Below are 21,736 nucleotides of genomic sequence, written 5' to 3'. Positions count from 1 at the left end.
ACACACACACACACACACACACACACACACACACACACACACACACACACACACACACACACACACACACACACACACACACACAGGCCAATTTTGTTTACCAAATTCATTTGTATTTGGATGTGTGTGCAGTTTACCTTATGGAGTCACTCTATAGACATTGCATATTGTGGGACGCATAAAACCCTGTTATGCGCAAATTTCGGTTATATCCATGGGTGTTTTAACCAATTGCAGACTCCTATTTGAAAAAACGCACATCAAGGCCGACATGCGGCCACTGATATTGATTATTGTAAGTTTCTTTTTTTTTTAAGTTTAAAGTCTATGGTAAAGTCCACACTCATGGGCTAGGTTGCTGCAGGATTAGGTTAGGTTAGGTTAGGTTACTTTATTTATACCCGAAGGTAGATTTGATTTGCAGTCAAGAGTCCTCATCTTACAACAGTGCCACACAAAGCAACTCACACAGTAACAACAACAAACGCGCATTAGGACATAAAACATAAACATAAAGAATAAATAAATTATTACTTTAAGTGTCCACCCCCCCTCCCCCAAGTAAATATTTAAAATGATTTAAAATATACAGGTCACTGAAACATCTCTGCTTAAGTCTTATTTAAATGTCTAATGGCTGCTGGTATAAAACTATTTTTGTAACGTTTCGTTTTACAGCTTAATACTAGAAACCTACGACCGGAGGGAAGGAGCTGAAACTCTGAATGTAAGGGATGAGCAGTGTCATTTAAAATTGATGCAGGATGCAGGAATTCGATAATCATTAAACATGTTACAGTTTTTTACAATGGCTATGACACTTTTTTTAATACATTTAACAAGTTTGCTAAACTCTTAACGCAGCAACACACCTAAAATACACAATTAGCAAAACAGTTAATTTTATGCTCAAAATCACACATTATAAACTAAACCTCTAAACTACTTTTCAAAATACAATAATAAACGAACACACTACACCATGTCTAACAAAACACTGCAATCATGTTTCAAAATGAAATTATTGTTCAAAACACTAACACATGTTCTCTTCCAACAGAAACATTCAGTCAATCAGAACACACTGACAATAAAACACTATCATCAGCTGACATTACAGAAACTCCATTAGTTTATGTGTCAGCTCTGCCCTTATATTTGAAGTCTCGTTACAGTTTTGTTTCATTGGGTTAAGTAAATGCATGCATTTTCTTTCGTTTACGGCAAAAATTCTATACAAAACAAAGAAAAAAAATTGCTTTATAAAATTGACAGTTTATGTAAAAAAAAAATACAGACACAGAATTTCTGCAGTACAGACCTTTTTTGCAGAAGGACATCACTGCAAAAAAAAGCACCACAATTATAATAAAATAACAAAGTAATTTTCTATGCTGTCCGGTCTTTTGCCACATGTTCTCATCCACATTATACTTGATATCTTCTGTGGCCCGGCACGGTAACTGTGGCCCTTTGGCCTATTATGTTTTTCCTACAGCGACATCCCCAGCCTTGTCAACATTGAAAATTTCATGTGGTACTTGATTGGCCTCTAACTTCATGACTCTCTGAAAGTAATTAGACACAGTGTATGCAAATGCTGTACTGTATATGTACTGTATGTACTAATGAACTCCAGGTTTAAAGAGTAGCTTACTGCAAAACACACTGTGTATAGTACAGTAATGACTGTATTGCATAATCTTACATGGACGTATTGGTGACAGAGTTCTTTAATGTTCCTTTCAAAAACCTCAAGAGTCCTCTATTAGAACATATGATCATGTGATTGAAAAAACCAAAACAAGACATGAGTGTGCTTTCTAAATGGGAATCAGCTGTCATATATATATATATATATATATATATATATATATATATATATATATATATATATATATATATATATATATATATATATAGTTTTTTTTTTTTTTTCATTTTTTAATTTTTATTTTTTTTTTCCAGTTGCCAATGAGAAATAGCATATTGCGGTTATATACAGTAAATAAATAAAGAAATATACATCTATATTTGTATACATCTATATTTTTTATCATTTATTTATTTATATAACCGCAATATGATGTTTCTCATTGGCAATTGAATAAAATACAGGGAATATATTTGTGTTTCAATTCACAATTAGAACAGCTGTTCACTTTGACTTTATCCTATATAATTTCTGTTTAGAACATGGTGTTATCTGTTCTGACATACTGTGTTAAAGCATTTGTAAATTTGACTGTAAAATTACATTGTTTTGTTCTTGGTTGTGCTTGTGTGTAAAAGAAGTTAAAGCATTTTAAATTTGTGTTAACTGGATGCATTTTGTGTCAAAACAACAAGAAATGTGTTAATTGTATAGCCCACGAAGACGGATGTTGTGCTAACTGTGTTAAGAGTTTAGGAAACTTGTTAAATGTATTGATAAAAGTGTCATAGCAATTGTAAAAAACTGTAAAATGTAAAAGGGAAATTCAGTTTTATTCCTAAATTGCCTCTGGGTTTGATTTGATGATATTGATTTAATCTGGACTAAAAATCAAGATTCTTTCTACCAAATATTAATTTCTTAACTCTTTTCAAAAACACTAAAACATTGATTTTTTTATTTGCTTCTTAAACAACTTTTCTCTGCAAATTGATACTGCGGTTCCTTTTCAATTCGTCCTCTTAAAACTACACTCTGGTGATATTTCTTGTCGATTTTTTTATTCAGTTCCATATGGATATAATTACATGCCAAACCAGTTTTTTTTTTCAATATAGACTCATTCTGAAAATGCAGCCCTATATACATTTCTGGAGATCGTGAATTATGTAGCCAGAATTACGTATGGCTGCATTTCATTTTTTAAATGAACGCTATGGTCTGGAATGATGCCGTTCCTTTTGTCGCTTACCAACTGATCGCTTACTTCCTTATGGACGGCACTGTTACAAGTTTATCAGTTAGACCATCATGTACTATGGTGGACTTGAGACGGAGAGAGGAGATGACTACGACGACGGGGTTGAAGTCCGGTGAAGAACGGTTCCAAAAATGAAGGTAAAAAAAAAAAAAAAAAAAAAAAAACTGAAGCCGAAAAATAAAAATACAATTAAAATAACAGGGTGAGAATGTAGTAAAATGTAGTAAAAATCAGAGGAGGGCTTTTCTTTTTCTAGATTGCTTTTTAAATTTGTTGTTTTGGGAAGTGGGTGAGCAGGTCAATCTGTGCTTTTAAAAAAAACTATTGGTTAGTTTAGGGTAGGGGAAGGGTGGGTCAGACGATCGGTCAATCAGTCAGTCAGTTATTCATTCAGTAAAACAGTTAGTAGACAGCGGCCTCTGGTCGATTTACGAGAGAACAGTAGGCTCGAATGGCTCTCGCAAGAGAAATTTGAGATCTCAAAAAGCGTACACAGCGCCCTTTCCCGGATTTGCAAAAACAAAAACTGCAAAAAAACGTAGCTCCTGGGATGTATTTGGCACTCTCTAGAAATGTATGTAGAGGAACATTTTTAGAATGAGCCTGGGTTGTATTTTTCACTTACAACATATCCTGTTTTGATTGGAAAAACAACATCAGATCACAGAAATAAAACAGCTTGTAAAAGACTCTGACTATTTTTACAATCAAATAACATTCTATGCCCATTTATCATGTGGCTTAATGGGTAATATAAATAACTGAATATGGTTAAATTCCCCTAATCCTTTCAAATAACTGACAGTGTTTAAGAAAAAAAATAGCATTCCTAGAATTCCCTTCCTCTTGTATTAAAAAAAAAGTTTATTTAACCGAACCATGATACGTGACGGTTTAGCTGTGATCGTATTTGAGAATATGAGAGTCAGACTGCAGTACCAGCATGATTTTCAACCATCCATCCATCCATGCGTCATTTAAACCTGACACATGATGATAAGACAACACGAGGAGGCTCTGAGCGGCTGTGGCTTGCTCAGACAAAGGAGTTTGCAAAAACAAAAACAAATACAACATGTCTACATATGGATGAAATCTGCATTTGACAGCAGAGTGGAAAAAAGGCAAGGAAATGCATCATCCAGGATGACTGTTGTTTATTATGTCTGAGCAAAAGGCACTCATCTCATTGAAAGCAAATTGAGGGAAACGGCGCTATCACTGACTGCATCTGAGAGATATATGACGTAACTCTGCAACTCTCTGAGATTGATTTAGAAGGAATCAGTATCTCATCTCTTATGCCATACTACTCTGAGCGCAAGCATTAATCAAACCGCTTGCCAGCCTGAATGCATGCGGGCCTTGATGTGTTCCTTGATGTGTTTTTAACCCCCTGTTGAGAGCAATATGTTTTAGGCAAACTGATTCCTTCACCTTTGCCCATACATTTAAAGAAAACCCCAATAGGCTTCGCTAGGAGGTCCAGCTCTGTGAGAGTCTGGCTGAACTGCAAAGTAAACTTTAGAACATACTTTAAAAAAAGTGCTTATTATGGAAATAAATTGCTTAAAAGTCTCCAATATACTCAAAGGAAAGTTCTTTTTTTCGTCCTGAGCTCTATGCACACTAACCCCAAGCAGAATTTAAATAATGTTAATATGTGCTATGCATTTTCCCCATAATAATAAAATAATAAAAGCAGTGTGCATCTCAGCAAGTAAATGTAAATTAAAGTAAACCACTTCAAGTAAATTAACATTTTAAGCAAGCAGCTTTCAACTCTTTATCATGAAAAAAGGGTCATTTAGAATTATGCTTTAGCTTCTGCAAAACAACTCTTCAGTGTGGACATACAGTATGCCAATATATTGTGATAATGCTCATATATGATATTTGTCACAATCACCAGTGATCTAGCAGTTGCAGATGGCTGGAGATCTACTAGGGGACTTCAAATCCCATCATGCACCTCACACACACACCAGTTCCATTTCTCTCCCTTATTACACACACAGCTGGTAGCATAATATACTGATTATATGGACTACATATTCACCTTTCAAACACACACATTGCTGAGTCTTGTTTTCTGTAACATTTCTATGCATTTTCCTTGCCTTGTTCTTTCATGGTTTTTGATCCCTGTTTTTATTCTTGTTTATGCTGTTTGTCTCCTGCAGCGAACTTTCGCCTGTGATCACAACTACGATTTTGGATTACCGTCATTTATTTGTTCCTGTTTGACCATTGCCTGCCTGACTAAGCTATTAATGAACTGTTTTTGGATCCTCTGCTGGCGGTTCATTCTGCTATGGCGACCCCGGATTAATAAAGGGACTAAGTAGACAAGAAAATGAATGAATGAATGGATCCTCAGCTCCATTGTCACCCGACTACCTAAGTTACAATATTGATATTATACACTGTAAAAAGATCTGAATTTTTTTTTTCCAGCAGCTGGGATGCCGGAAAAAAAAGGGTAAAATAATGACCATTACATTATAGAGATTTTATAAAATAAAAATTCTGGTAAATTACTGTAATTTAACATCTGTTATTTTATGGTAAATTTCTGTAATTTACGGCTGTTATTTTAGATTAAATTTCTGTAATTTATGGTTGTTATTTTACAGTAAATTTCTGTAATTTAACGGCTGTAATCCCCCCAGCTGACGGAAAAAAACAACTTAAAATTATGGATTGTTTTTACAATGTAAAGTTATTTATTATTTAAACTGCCAGAGTGATGTTTAAGAATATTCACTGTATTTGCAGTGGCACTTATAACAGCAACACAAGCCAGGAAACATTTTCTAGTGTTAATCTGACCTACTACATGCTCAAATGTTAACTGAAAATTCAGTGATGTATTTATCGGGCTATTGTACTATTGTAACTCTGTGCAATAAGGCTCCAATAGTTAGCATTGGTTAATTTAACTAAACTGACAATGAAAACTACAAAATCATTATTCTTAGGTGATTTTAGATTTTTTGCTTAATGCCCAATAACTCATTGAAATTGTAGTCAATTACAAGTTATAATAAGTTTGATAAATCTTGATTATCTTGTTTGCAATTTAATTAGTTTGAAATACCAATGCTATCTCGTGGCTATTGGTAAGTTTTTGGTGACTAATTTGTGTCACTTGAGTGTAAATTTAGTGACTAGTTTGTATGACTTCGTACAATCTCATTCGTATAATTTAGTATCATTTTCTTATTCCCAATGATGGTAGGGCTTAGGGGTGGATTTTGGATTTGGGTGCCTACTTCGGTGTTTGTTTTTACTCACAGACATCAGACTGAAAAGAGAAAATGAAATGCAGATTATTTCTATGTTAAAAAAGGTGTAGCTTGTGAGCCATGCCCAAGCCAAGTAGTAATTGTTTAGTAAGTATGGGAGCTGAGTAAAATCAGTTGAAGCTCATTTTCCTGACAATTTATATTTACAAAATGACGTTTTTGACATATTTTTATATACAATTTAGTTAGCTACCATAGCCCTATCATTAAGTACACTTTAATTGGCTTTTATTACCGGCAATTACGTATGCTTTTTAAAATTACTGTAAAAATGCCGTAAAATAAATTCAAGCATTCAAACATTCACACTAAGTGTTGATCAAATTTAAAAATAACACGTAATATATGTCTTCTTACATAATCCCAAGCTAAAATATTAGCTCAACATAGATATTTTTGCTCTTTCAATTTTGGTTACATTGGCATTATCACAGTGTAACTGCAATTTTCACTTTTCACAATTTGCACTTAATTTAAATTACATGAATTAGAGGTCATTCATACTGATAACATAGGGATTGTTTACCCAAAACTTAAAATGTTGTTATTATTTACCTTCTTTTCACTAGTTTCTTCTGTTAAATAAAATATATTTTGAAGAAACATGAAACCTGTAACTATTGACATTGATAGAATTGATAGTTTGATCTACTATGGAAGTCAATGGGTTACGCAACCCAGGCTCATTCTGAAAACATACCTCTATATACATACATTTCTGGAGACTGCAAAATATGTCTCAGGAGCTGTTTTTTTGCAGTTCGCGAATCCACTAAAGGGCCGCTTTGTATGCTTTTTGAGATCTCAAATTTCTCTTGCGAGTGCCATTTGTGCCTGCTGTTCTCGCTTAAATCCACCAGAGGCCGCTGTTGACTGACCGTTTGACTGACTGAATAACTGACTGACCGATCGACTGACACACCCTCCTCCTTCCCAAAACCCAACCAATTGTATTGATTGTCTTGCCCACCCATTTCCCTCAACTCAAGCAACAACTTTCAAAAGCAATCAATACAAAAGAAGAGCCCTCGCTTGATTTTTACCATGTTTTCAGATTTTACCACATTGCCACTCTGTTACTTACCTGTTTATTTAATTTTTGACTCCTGTTTTTTTTTTCCCCCAGTTTTCTGGAACTGTTTTTCACTGAACCCTGTTGTCATATTCAACTTCTCTCTGTGTCTCAAGTTCGCAGACGTGCATGGCAAGCTAACGGGAAAAACTGGTAATAACACTGGGAAAGCCATCCATATGGAGGTAGGCGGTCAGCTGGTAAGTGCGAAAAGGAACAGCGTCATACTGTCTCAAAGCGTTCATTTAAAAAAATTAATGTAGCCATATGTACCTCTGGCTACATAATTCGCAGTGTTCAGAAACTAATATAGGGCTATGTTAATAGAATGAGCCTATATGTTTACATGTGCAGAATTAAGATACTTATAAAGGTTTGGAACCACTTAATGATGAATAAATAGTTTTTTTCTCTATTTTTATGTCTATCCCTTTAAGAACCAAAGCTACTCAAAAGCCTTGGAGCCCTTCATCAAAGTCATTTACTGATTTTAAAATGAAAATGATCACGATTTCAACACCACTCTTCGTGCCTGGAAATTCAATGTGAACGATTCATTCATGTCTCACTCAGAAATACACATACTTTCATAATTTCTTCCATTCAAACATGTGCAGTGTGTGAAATGCTTCTGCACAAACATGTGGCACGTCACGCCACGGCTGCTGGCAGCACAATAAACAAATCAGCATATGAAAACAGCATAACGCGCTTCCTTTAGCCCTGCGTACTGTAGATTACAGTAAAAGCTCAGACACATGCTCAGAATCAGGAGGAGAAGCAGAAAATGAGAGCCGAGCTTTTCCTGGAAGCGCCCAAACTCATTGAGTTTTTTTTTTTATTTTCTGGTTTTGAGAGTGAATCATGGAAGGGATGGAGGGTAGGATGTTTTCTAGACTTCATCATGTCTTCACTGACAGCCTCTCTTGGCTTCTGGGTTGAGCCAAAGAGCAACAACTGTTTGCGAGCTGAAATTGAAAACATGCATCAGAACAGGATCTGATTGCGCCGTTTACTAACAAACTGTAGAGGAGAGTAGCACGACTGTGGTGTCAGAGAGTGCAGAAACTGTCACGAAAATCAAAAGCAGAGCATTTTGCTGAAATATCAACCTACTGTCAATCTCCTGAAAAATGACCTGCACTGGAGATGTTTGGGTCATTGAGTTTATTATTAGGGTGACCAGATTTCACAGAGTAGAATACACACTGTAAAAATGGCCGTGAATTCAATGGTAAAACACTGAAAATATACTACAGCTAAAAATCTGTAATCTGGATAAATGTAAGTGTTCGCAACATATACAGTAAATACCTGTAAATTCAGGGGCAGCATGGTGGCGTAGTGGGTAGCACAATCACCTCACAGCAAAAAGGTCGCTGGTTCAAGCTCAGGCTGTGTCAATTTTTAATATAATATGACGAGGCATGGCAACCGGGCTACACAGTAAAAAATGTAGGGTTCCACACAATTCATTCAGGTTGTCCCGACAGAAATCAATTAAGTTAACACAAATTTAAGTGGATTGAACAAAAAACAATTCATTCATTTTAGTCCCTTTATTAATCAGTGGTCGCCAAAGCGAAATGAATCGCCAACTTATCCAGCATATGTTTTACACAGCAGATGCCCTTCCAACTGCGACCCAGTACTGGGAAACATCCATACACACTCATTCACACCTACATACACTACGCCTAATTTAGCTTATTAATTTCACATTTCTTTGGAATCCACATGTCTTTGGATTGTGGGGGAAACCGGAACACCCAGAGGCAACCCATGCAAACACGGGGAGAACATGCCAACTGATCCAGCCGGGACTCGAACCAGCGACCTTCTTGCTGTGAGGTGACAGTTACGTGGATAGAACAATTAAGCAGTCACCAATAAAAAAAATAAAGCTCATAAAATTGTGTTAAGCTAATTTTACATAAGTAGTTTATACAAGCAGTGTTTTGAGTGTATTTTCATGGTAAAATGGACTATAGCAAATCAAAAGTTTTAGGAAAAGTAAAATACCGGATAATTTGTTTATATGTAATGGAAAACTAAAAATAGAGCCGAAATACGGGATTCTCCTAGGACAGATCACCATACTTGTTTCTTTCTTAATGCTGGAAAAGATATTTATTTAACTTCTATTAATATAGCACATCATCTCTTGGACACATTTACACAAAGATACGGATGACAAGAAGGTGATTGTGCCAAAAAAAGGGATATGATGTAGTTTGGCAGAACTCGTATGCTTTCTCCAGGCTTAGAAAATTGCCATAGTGATTCAGTTCAGTTGACGGACCGGGGAAACCGTCCACATTTCTCTCCCATGGCCTGCTGGCCTGCTGTGATTTATCTGTGATTGCTGAGACAGAAATAATCAGCTCATATCGCAGACAAACATTTTAAAGTGCCAGCATGAGAGAGATAATCATCGTTTCATACACTTTTTTGCTGCATTTTAGAGAAGACTTTATATCAACATGATCTAAAGACAGAGATGTGGAAGAAAGACACGCAAGCATTTTGTTTCAAGAATTGATACTTTTTTAACATGTAAGACTGATATATTGAACTAACTGGTCAGTTTCAATACCTTTGACCTTAGTTTATTAAGTACAAAATGCTGTCCCTGCATGCTTGATCAAAAAATACATTTGAAATATTATTTGTAAATAATTAAAAATGATGCATATTTGTATAATATATGTTAAAATGCTGTCTACAGTTTCATAAAATTCCTGCATATATGTATAATGCAGTATAATGGTTGGGTTGTTGTTGTTTGGATGAAATGTAATTAATATTTAACACACAAATTTATACATGAAATAAAATGCTTACATTATATAATGTATGATGTATCAATGATCAGCAGAATAATTTGACATTTTTGTAAATTATATATTATACATGCATTTATGTACATAAAATATTTCAAATATATTGTTCAATAGGACGACGCAGTGGCGCAGTAGGTTGTGCTGTCGCCTCAAAGCAAGAAGGCCGATGGTTCAAGCCTCGGATGGGTCAGTTGGCGCTTCTGTGTGGAGTTTGCATGTTCTCCCGGCATTCGCGTGGGTTTCCTCCGGGTGCTCCGATTTCCCTCGCAGTCCAAAAACATGCGGTACAAGTGAATTGGGTAGGCCAAATTGTCTGTAGTGTATGAGTGTGTATGGATGCTGGATAAGTTGGCGGTTCATTCCGCTGTGGCAACCCCAGATTAATAAAGGGACTAAGCCGAAAAGAAAATGAATGAATGAATATTATTCAATAAATTACTAAATGTATATGTAACTCACCAATTCTACTGCACACAACCAGTGATTTTTTGCATGGCAGTTGGTTGCTCTAACAAGGAGGCTAAACATCATGGCCTCTAGCATCTGTCGCTAGAGCACCTTTAGAGGTCAGAGTAGTGAGGTTTACCTGCATAGCACTTCGCTAGCTGGCCTCCAATACACTCATCCCCTTAAACCTCACTCTTATCCAGGAGGAGCGGCCACATCCAACACACCAGTCCTACTGCACCAAACCCGCTCTGAGTTGGGATCAAAACAGTGATTCTTTGCATGGGAGTCGATTACTTTAACAAGGAGGCTAAAGACCATGGTCTCTAGTGTCGCCAGAGCACCTTTTAAAGTCAGAGGAGTCAAATTTACCTGCATAGCACTTCACTAGCTGGCCTCAATTACACTCATCCCCTTAAACCTCACTCTTATCCCGGATGAGCCCCCAAATGTAACCCAACAGTCCTACTGCTTCCAACCCACTCTGAGCTGGGCTTGGATTATTTGCATGGGAGTCAGATGCTCTAACAAGAAGACTAAGACCTTGGCCTCTAGAATCTGTAATAGCACTTCGCTAGCTGACCTCAATTACACACACACACACATATATGTAAAAAAAAATATGAAGAACTATGTGACATTAAATTTTGTATTTTGATAAATATAAGTATTATTATTATTAGACAGACAGACAGACAGACAGACAGACAGACAGACAGACAGACAGACAGACAGAGACAGACAAACAGACAGACGGACGGATGGACGGACGGATGGATTGAAACAAAAACTGATACTGTGTTAAAAAACTTCATTTCTGACCAAGTACACACACACACCCACACACAGCAGCCACCCAATGCCAAAACATTTCAAAACCTGACAAGCAATCCAGGTCAAGAAACTAAGATGTTCTTTAAGAACATTGGAAAAAGGCTGGATAAACATGGTTAAGATTTCAGCACTCATGAAAACCCCACACAGTCACCGTCTGCAGCCAGGAAACAGGCCTCTGCGTATTTTCTTAGGCAGCTCTCGGCTCTCCCTCACCCACTTCTGTCTCTAAAACACACTCACACAGAACATCACACACTTCATCCAACTCTGTGTCACTACACCGTGATTGGCAAATTTATGACAATAAATGTTTGCCTGCTTTGGTCAGCTTAAGTGCTCTTGCGAACCCTATAATTACATGGTTGGAGAATATGTGATTTACACCGCCTTCGGTATCTATGGATCCCAGTAGTCAGTCTAGCATCTCTTGGAAAAAAAGATAAGCCGATTTGTGGTCAATGTGAATGAACTGCTGCCTCACAATGATGCTCAGGTTGTTATTTCCATAATATTATGATTTCTTTTGTTCAAATGCAGACTTCCAGGTCTCACTATATTAGTCATTTTGAAGCTCTTTGTACAGTTGGATCATGAATAGAAGCAGTCAGCCGATCTAACACTGAAAAGACCCCAGTAACAGATGAAGCCGTCGCAGGGGTGCCAACCAGATCATCATGCAATTACACTTATAATCTCTGATCTAAATAGAAAGCGCCGTTGCATTATGGGATGCCTTTGTTTGCTAGCTCTTTGATGTGATTGTTCGCTGTCCTCTGAGGTTATGCACACTTTTTTCACTCTCTCTCTCCCTACATATGTACTCTAACAAACCAGATCCAACATCAAACAAACAAAGCTAAACAATTCCATCCACAGTTTCCGATATTCCCTGGAAGCAGCAACTCTTTCACATTTGATCTGTAAGAAATTCCATCACAGCCTCAGAGAAAGCGAACAAACGCTTTTCTGTCGCCTTCTCATCTTATCGTCATCTGAATCTGTCCTCCTCCGCCTCTCACTTTCACTCCTTCTCTCTATCTCTCTCTCTTCTTCTTCCTCTTTGTCTGCATGCGAGCACACGCCAGGAAAAAAGTCGCACAACAGATTCTTCAAACAGTTGTTCTCCTTTATTGGGTTTGTAGTTTTGCTACAATTTGCTGTCAAAACTACACAGGTTATTCATGTTTTGGAGTAAAGATTGTGAAATCTTAGCAGTTCTTTTTATGTTTCTCCTAGTGACCCCTAAATGACACTTGCTACTCCCTTCTGTGAGGACTATTTCATGTCCCTGGAAATCCACAATGCTGGAAACCACAACAGAAGCTCAGTATCGACAACAAGGCTGGGGGTTTGAGGGTGAGAGAACTTTTTAGGTGAACTTTCCCTTTTCTTTGACTTCGTATTAAAGGCATTGTTCACCCATATGAAAATGCTCATTTGCTCAACCCCAGGCCATCTAAGATGCAAGTGATGTTTTTTTGTTTGTTTGTTTTTTGTATACAAAAAATAACAGTTTCCTTTCATTTGTGATTCATGGTATTTTCCATTTATTTAAGTTGTCAAATTACATATCGTTTTTCCACTTAAAAAAAAAATTGTGGATTGAAATGGTTTCATAGATGTTACGGGCTCTTAATAGAACCATTGATGGCAATAAGGAACCTTTGTTTTTAAGATGGTCAAGTGAGTTGAGTTGAGTTGAAAGTTGCATTGACATTTTACTAGTAAGAATGTTGATAATGAGCTGTGAGTACTTTTTTGTTGTTGTTTATTTTACAGGTTGATGAGGTTAATTGTGTTATAAAGTATTAATACACTGTAAAAATATCAGTAAATTGACAGTTTTCCGTACTTTGTGATTTATGGTTTTATTTTTTTATTATTATTTATTCTTTTGAATCACATTACAAGATCTTGATCTTTTTTCAGACAACTGTTAACAGTAAAACTTTGAAAAAGTGACTTTTAGGAACATTTTTATTAGTTTAAAGTGATATTTTGTCTGGGTTGGTGTTGTATTTTATGCTGCAAAAACCTTGTAATAAGCTGCCAGTACATCTTCTGTTATTTGTCTTCATGTCTTTCTTTCTTTTTTTGTTACATGTCTTTCTTTTCATGTTAAAAAGAAGCTGGTTGATGGAACATTTATGTCGATATTGGACTACAGTGATGTTATCTACAGAATTATTAACCCCCAGTTAAGTTTTTTCCCCAATTTTTGTTTAATGGATTTTCAACACATTTCTAAACATAATAGTTTTATAATTTCTAAAAACTGATTTATTTTATCTTTGCCATTGATAATACTTGACTAGATTTTTTCAAGACTTCTATACAGCTTAAAGTGACATTTGAAGGCTTAACTGGGTTAATTAGTTTAACTAGGCAGGTTAGGGTAATTAGGCAAGTTATTGTATAACAATCTTTTTTTTCTGTAGACTAATAAAAAAAATAGCTTAAAGGGGCTAAAAATTTTGACTTTAAAATGTTTTTTAAAAAATTTTAAAATTGCTTTTATTCTAGCCAAATTAAAACAAATAAGACTTTCTCCAGAAGAAAAAAAATATTATCAGACATACTGTGAAAATTTCATTGCTCTATCAAACATTGTTTGGGAAATATTTAATAAAGAAAAACTCAAAGGGGGGCTAATAATTCTGACTTCAACTGTATACTGCCCAATCTTGGCCAGGATGCTCTTGTAAAAGAGATTTTTAAGGTTATAATAATAATAATAATAATAATAATAATCATAATACTAATAATAATTTTACAGATTCATTTATTTAGATATTATTTATTATACAATATATTATTTCAAACTACTAAAATGTCAATAATAGTCACTTTGTTAAACTACAGAGTGGAATTTTCAACATCAAATGTAGACAGAGCAGAGATCAAAGTCCCATTATGAGATTCACAAACGCAAATAGACAAAAAACATAAATTATGGAAACTGTTAATTAACAGATATTTTTACAGTGTAAACCTGAATCACAAGATATGAGAAACTGGTAATTTTTACAGTATTAAACATTAAAAAGATATTACGTTGAAACCATGCCCTTTGGTGATTTATAAAATGTAAGTCAATGGCTACTAACACATTAGGAAAAAAAAAAACACATACAGGCCAATCTAAATTATTAAATTATTTACAAGCCTTTTACTTTTGAATTTTTACTGAATTCACATTTGCTTTACTGAAGATTTGTTTTGAATGGCCAGATGGTAAATAAATTAAAAAGCAAATAATTATTTTTATCCTTTACAAGAGCAGCACAATTTTTAACACACTTTTTTTCCTGTAATATAGAGAAGCACAGTTTTTATTTTATTTTACTTTTTTAAATCTGTGAAAGTATGTAAGTAAAATCTTATATTGCATACCATCCTCTAGGCTAAAAGATGGAACCATTTTGAAAGAAGTAAAAAAAACACAGTGATTGCTAGCCAGTTTTGAGGAAAACAAGAAACAGCGAGGTTACAAATTAGCCACACACTGTTGGAAACCAATTAAACAAACTAAATCCTTTTTGAATTTTGAGTGTAATGTTGTTTTAATAGAAAATATTGTTTAAAAGAAAATATATTATATTGCTAATAATGCAAATAAATGCATTGTATAATAATGGATAACAATGCAATTAATCCAAATGTGTTTATCTAATAGACAAATAAATAAACATGATGTGCTATGTAGAATTAAAAAACTGAGTTAAGTACTGAGGAGATATTCAAAGTAAACTGAACTTAAATTAGTTATGTGAAATCTGACTTTTTAAGCATGTGTTACAACTAATTCTATGTCTGTTACAACTTGCCCCACAGGGTAAATATAGTAACATTTTCACTCCTTGCACATTTGGCAATACTGCACAAAAAACATAGGTCCGCTGATCATACTTCCTGTGCTCATTTATAGGAGAGGCTTGTGTGTTATTGTTAAAATAAATATGATCAGTCTAACCCCATTACTTTGTTCATTATTTAGCCAAAACCAAAAAGTGTAACTTTCTGCCCTGCTCTCTCCTACTCTTGCGTTACCATGAGTAAGCAATAGAGGGCGCCGTTTTAAAAAATAAACAAGGTAAGCAGATATTTTTTTATATAACGAATACAGCCTGTAATGCCCTAAAATTAGCAAAATAATAACAATATTATTAAAGACATTTTTGTGTTGACTCGATCATGATTCATGAGCTCAATCCGGGGTGAGCTGTGTAATGTCAAAGCGTCAGTTCAGACCTCAGAAACACGAAAACACATGACATGCGGAACCTTGAGGTGAAAGACATTAGCCACTCCATCATAAAAAAAGCTTGACAGGATATGAGAGCCCAGACTGCTCTGTCAGCGTGTTTGTTTGCTTGAACGTCCAGTTGAAGGCTTCAGTCTGACGATGAGGTGAATGAATGCAGATACAGACTGTGACAGTGTGACCATATGTACTCCCTTTAGGAAAAACACACACATTCTTAAGCTTATGTGTCCCAAGGAATCTATTAAAGAAACAACCAGAACTTTAACTTTTAACTCATTTTTTTCACTATCCGAGTGTACAATCTGTGTGGTTGAAGTTGTGGAGTGGATCCAGAAATATTCCTCTACACACACACACCAGCCAAGAATGTGAAAATCACCCTCAGACATCGAGCTCTTGCTTGGGGGTGGTTTCAACAGGTAAATTCAACTGCAGGTGGTCAAAAGTTGGCAAGCCATTTTAACCTTTAATCTACAAAACACACTATTATATACTTTTCATGCAACTTATATTTCTATTATTTCTACTATCCACTTGTACTAATTATTAATCCACTCATGCTTATTCTTGATGTAATAATTTCATTACTAGTTCATATTTATTACAAATGCTTTCATTAAATCAGGGTTATACAATTAGTTAATCACGAGGGCCAGCTCATGAAAAGCATCCCAAATGAGGGGCCAGAGAGATATGACTTGCAATATGAGTGATGACACAACAGCATATAAGAGCCCATATGTTGTATTTTTGCTTCTTAAGACACCCACGTTGGCCTTTTCTACATTTAAATGTTAATATATTGTATTTTTGAAAATACATAATATCAGTGCATTGTACTTTTTTACAAACATATTTAAATGTTGAATTTCCAAGCACAATAAAAGCAGTGCATTGCTTCAGTAGGCTTCTTTTACATTCAGACACATTCATACTGTATGTTATGTTTTGGACTGCATAACAATTATGGATGCAACAATTATAGATTTTGGTTGTACGATTATAGTTTGAAGAATAATCATGGTTTCACAGTTATCACGTCTAATGTAAATTTAAGATTTATATTATTTATTCATTCATTTTCTTGTCGGCTTAGTCCCTTTATTAATCCGAGGTCGCCACAACGGAATGAACCGCCAACTTATCCAGGAAGTTTTTATGCAGCGGACGCCCTTCCAGCCGCAACCCATCTCTGGGAAACATCCACATACACACACATTCACACACACTCATACACTATGGACAATTTAGTTTACCCAATTTACCTGTACCGCATGTCTTTGGACTGTGGGGGAAACCGGAGCACCCGGAGGAAACCCAAGCGAACGCAGGGAGAACATTCAAACTCCACACAGAAAGGCCAACTGAGCCGAGGATCGAACCAGCGACCTTCTTGCTGTGAGGCAACAGCACTACTGCCTCACTATTGACGCACAACTCTCACCACTACAGTGTGAGATTTTTTCTAGTTGGTCCGCCTAGAAGGCATGAGTGCATCACTCCGTTTGCGCACGCATATTGGCATATATTATTACATTGTAAATAATGAGTTTGCTAGCAGAAAAGACGTGATATGTGAATGGCCCGCTGGTTAATCCAGTGTGCGTGCGTATTAGCCTTGGTATATAAGCTCACAACTTTAAACTAGCATAACTTTGTTTAGTTGCAGCAGCTTCGTTCTGTGCAATAGAAATGCGACATTGAGACGCCCATCCAATTAATTAACCATGACGAATTGAAATGAGGTTAATCGGCTAATTATTGCATCCCTAATAACGATATCGGTGCATTGTACAAAAGGCCTTTTCTACAAATACATCCAAATGTTTTCGGCTGCTCGCGCCACTCGCTTAATGTCGGGTGACTCATGTTCTGCACATCCTGTATTGAATGGTTGTACTTAACAGACGCACGTCACTTCATAACTATAGCAGCAGTTTTTTCGACTGAACTAAATTTAATTTTGATGTCTTGGTCACACTATTTGGAGGGCTGAAAATAATTACCTCAGGGGCCGGGTTTGGCCCGCAGGCCGCTAATTAAATAGTCCTGCGTTAGTTACTAGAACCTTTTCATTATAACTTAATACTAATAAAATTTAGTTAAATAGATATTTGTAAATATTTATTTGTTACTAGTGTATTTTTCAATATTGACATATTGATTATAATACTTCTACTGAATAAATAGCCATTTAATAATAACTACTATGCAGCTAATAAATAAGTACTCAATATACTGTGATAATGTATATGCAGTGTTAGAGCCGTACTTATTATGCAAATTTCAGAATATAATGTATGGTTACCATTATTTATTAATTGCATTTATATTGTTTGCAATAAAAAGAATGTTTATATTGTAACTGTATGCTTTAGTTTTGCCTTTTTATGGTTATTGATGACTGATTACAGTACGTCATATCCAGGTTGATGTAAAGAGAGAAAGAGACGTAGTGATACAGTTTTTGACCGCTGTTCCATATTGTATCATTGTATATATATAAAAGACTGTTTCGGCTTTGAAGAACAATAAATATAAGAAAATAAATGTATTTAACGACTTAGATGAGTTTGTCGTATCAGACTAGGTGCTATAAGGATAATATATTTCAAGCTTGGTTAATGGAGTGCCATTATATGCATGACATTAAAATCATGGGTGTGTCAAAATACTGTAAATGATTATTTATTATTTAAAATATCTCAATGACAAATCAATAGCAAAAATATCAAATGTGTAAAAAAAATAGGAAACAGAGTCTAATGAATAAATACTAGAATCTGTATTATGAATCTATACTATCAATCTAATATATATTTAATAAGTAGGCTACTAAAGTTTCATACATGAATTAGTAGTTAATGGAAAAGATACTGGTATTTAAACAATTGATACATGAAAAAAAAGGATACAAATGTCGCCTATAAATGTCAAAGTGGCTTGCCATACTGGTGATACATAGGACAAGTACAAAAGGAAAAGCCCTCAATAACAGAACACACACAATGAAAGAATGTAGGCCTAGATGTGGGCTCAAATTGACATTCACCGCGAGTCAAATAAACAGCGCACACGCTTAATGAGCCGTAGAATAACACAATTACAGCGGATTATCTATCATTCAGACGAAGTTCTTACTGTAACTATACGGCATGTGGGCGAAACGACGAGGAGGGGCGTTTTAGCGTTCATTACAGGACTGTAAGCAGATCTATAATTTAATCGTTAGTCAACACGAGATTGAAACGTGGTGCTTTAAAACCTACTGATACTGCACATCATCAAGGCCTGGTTGAGCAGGCTCGCATAAACAAATATAAGGCTGTAATCAGTGTGGTGCAATCACTGAGCCGACAGAAAATATACAGTAGGTAAGAGCAAGTATGCCCGCATTGGAGCCTCATACAAGACCTGTGGAGAGTCTGGAGAATGAGACGCAATGGAAACACAAAGGGGCTCTTGTGTCGACTCTTTCTGCTGTCACCAGCACAGCTCTATGTAGCCCTCGTTTTGAAGGATCCCTATGATTAATTGCCCACTACTTGACACTGTCACTCGGCCATCCACTCGGACAATAACACGGGTCACGGCACCAGAGCTGGCACTGCGAAAAAACGACAACTAGCTTTCAGCACCACCATTCATTTTCCAGCCGCACTGGCCGGAATGACACATCCCTAACGAGGCCTGGAATGAAAAACAAACTTAAAATATATTTTAACAGGCAATACTTCCTACAGTGTTTGGATTCATTAATCATAGCTACGCCTGCGATCAAGTACATGTCAATGCAGAAATGATCCGAGTCAACGGCCACCACGCATTACTGTCAAATAGACGTTGACAGTGATGGATTAAGGGAAAACTGTACAATATGTCAGAAACAAAACATTTAGACCTACAGTAAAAGACCAATGGCTATGCCATATAGAATGCTGCACTTGACGAAAATGTCAGATTGTCATGTATCATGGAAAATAATCAGCTGCAGAAACTGCTGTTGACAGCTTCTCTTAAAAAAACAAAATGTTTGCGTTTTCTACAAGATTGCAAATGTTACATAGTAATTTGCAATACCATATGAATAAAAAATAGATTTAATAGGCCTAAATATATCCAATTCGACCATAAATGTAAAACAAAGGGTTTTATGGAAGAATCTAAATTATTTAGTGACAATCTAAAAGGTTTTAAAAGATTCAAACGCCAAAATATTGTCAATCAATTTTAGGTTTAGTTCATGCTTATTGTAGTGGGTAATTTTTGTGAGCAACAGCTTATTAGCAATACATCAAGGGGCCTTGTAAGCAACATTTTCGTGGTATGAGGGAAAATCGTATGTCTGTACAGCCTAATAATAATAAAATAGGCCTACACTACACGTACTAACTGAAAAATAAACAGGCAAAAGAAACATCCCGTCAAATAAATCTAGAGATTTTTTATTGACGTGTAGCGTTATTAACAAAATGCAAAATGTCATAAATTAAATAAGCTAAAATTTTTTACATACATTAACAGCTTATTATACAGTATGTTACTAATAATAATAACAATAATATATTTAATATATATATATATATATATATATATATATATATATATATATATATATATATATATATATATATATATATATATATATATGTATGTATTTATTTATTTATGTGTGTGTGTGTGTGTATATATATATATATATATATATATATATATATATATATATATATATATATATATATATATATATATATATATATATAGGCCTATATATAGCCTATGATCCATAAGCTGTTCGGTTACTAAAAAATGTTGCATGCTTCTATAGAAGAACCTGCTCTCCCCCTCTTCTTGTAAAACAAGCAGAGGGGGAAACATTCAAGGCGTTTCACGCTCTCTGCGCAGTTAAACTGGAAACTTGAGGGGCGCAGCGCAGTTTGTGCTCTCCACAGCTGGAGAGAGAGGGAGATAGTGAGACTGAGAGAGAGTTTGAGAGAGAGAGAGAGAGAGAGAGAGAGAGAGAGAGAGAGAGATCGCGAATCCCTTTGAAAGTCTAGGGCAGGAGAATGGCGAAGGGGCAGAATGCTTCCCTTTCGAGACTGCAAATGTGAGCCCATTATCATCACCGGCGGAAAACACTTTATCTGTGCCGTGAAAACCGGAGAAACTTGAAAACAACTGAGGGACCGGAGCTGAGGGCAGCGCGAGGTGTCCTGTGCCCTCTCGTCTCGAAATGAACTGTCAGTCGGGACTGCGATGGTTGGTAACTTTATGCGCTTTCTTTCAAGTGGGCTCTGCCCGGGACACGCACGAGAGCACGCGGCAATGTGACAAGCCCGTATCGGTGAGTTTCTCATGCACACTTTCTGAAGTTGCTTCGCGCGCACTTGCACGCTCCTCATGTCATCGAGACATGTAGTACATTATAAAATTTTACATTTGAAACTGATGCGTTGTTTATTTGCTGAAACTCTACTCCGCTGCTAATGGGTAATTTTTGTTAGGTTTTATTAAATGTCCCGCATGTCAAATGAGTCAAAATTATTATTGTTGGCTAATCCGTTTAAAGATTTAATTCAACGTGCCGTATTTACATGAAGAAAACAACATTAACTGTACAATCTCAGCCTATCAACATTTACTTAAAATATAATTGTATCTGCATTGAACATTATTTCACAACTATTTAATGCAATCGTTATTTTAACGTAAAACATGTAGCTAAGGTTGACAGGTATTGTATTATGTCAACAATACAATTGCATAATGGTAATAAATCCTAATGAATATATTAAAACATTTTAGAATGACATTAAAATTATAATTGCTATAGAAAAATAATTTTATAGAACAAATATTAGATTCATTGCATCTTAGTTAAATTGTGAGTTAACGGAATAACTATTTTAAAACAATTATTTTAGTGGCCTCCAGCCAACCGCTTGTCATTTCTTGTTATGTCCTCGCACAAATCTGGGACTGAAAAAATGATTTTTTTTTGCCAAGTGAAATACTGCTAAACCCTTGCCAGTGCAATGCCAGCTTAT

General features: G+C 35.5%; 1 protein-coding gene and 1 long non-coding RNA gene across 5 annotated transcripts in view; one reads left to right on the top strand and one right to left on the bottom strand.

The window, feature by feature from the left end:
- si:ch211-120j21.2 overlaps window positions 1–21,736 on the bottom strand; it is a 238,318-nt gene that overhangs the window by 52,484 nt on the left and 164,098 nt on the right. The window lies entirely within an intron of this gene.
- Window positions 20,737–21,736, top strand: part of trabd2b (TraB domain containing 2B) — a 102,311-nt gene continuing 101,311 nt past the window's right edge. Inside the window, exon 1 of one of the 2 annotated variants that reach the window (XM_005166877.5) lies at window positions 20,737–21,033. In XM_005166877.5, the coding sequence (XP_005166934.1) occupies window positions 20,923–21,033 (111 nt within the window). In that variant the 5' untranslated portion in view covers window positions 20,737–20,922. The remainder of the gene's footprint in view (window positions 21,034–21,736) is intronic. The other variant, NM_001270477.1, reaches the window with a different exon arrangement.

This window comes from Danio rerio, chromosome 8 (assembly GCF_049306965.1).
Source record: "Danio rerio strain Tuebingen ecotype United States chromosome 8, GRCz12tu, whole genome shotgun sequence".
In the NCBI taxonomy this organism is placed as follows: domain Eukaryota; kingdom Metazoa; phylum Chordata; class Actinopteri; order Cypriniformes; family Danionidae; genus Danio; species Danio rerio.
This window is presented reverse-complemented; position numbering and strand designations above follow the sequence as displayed.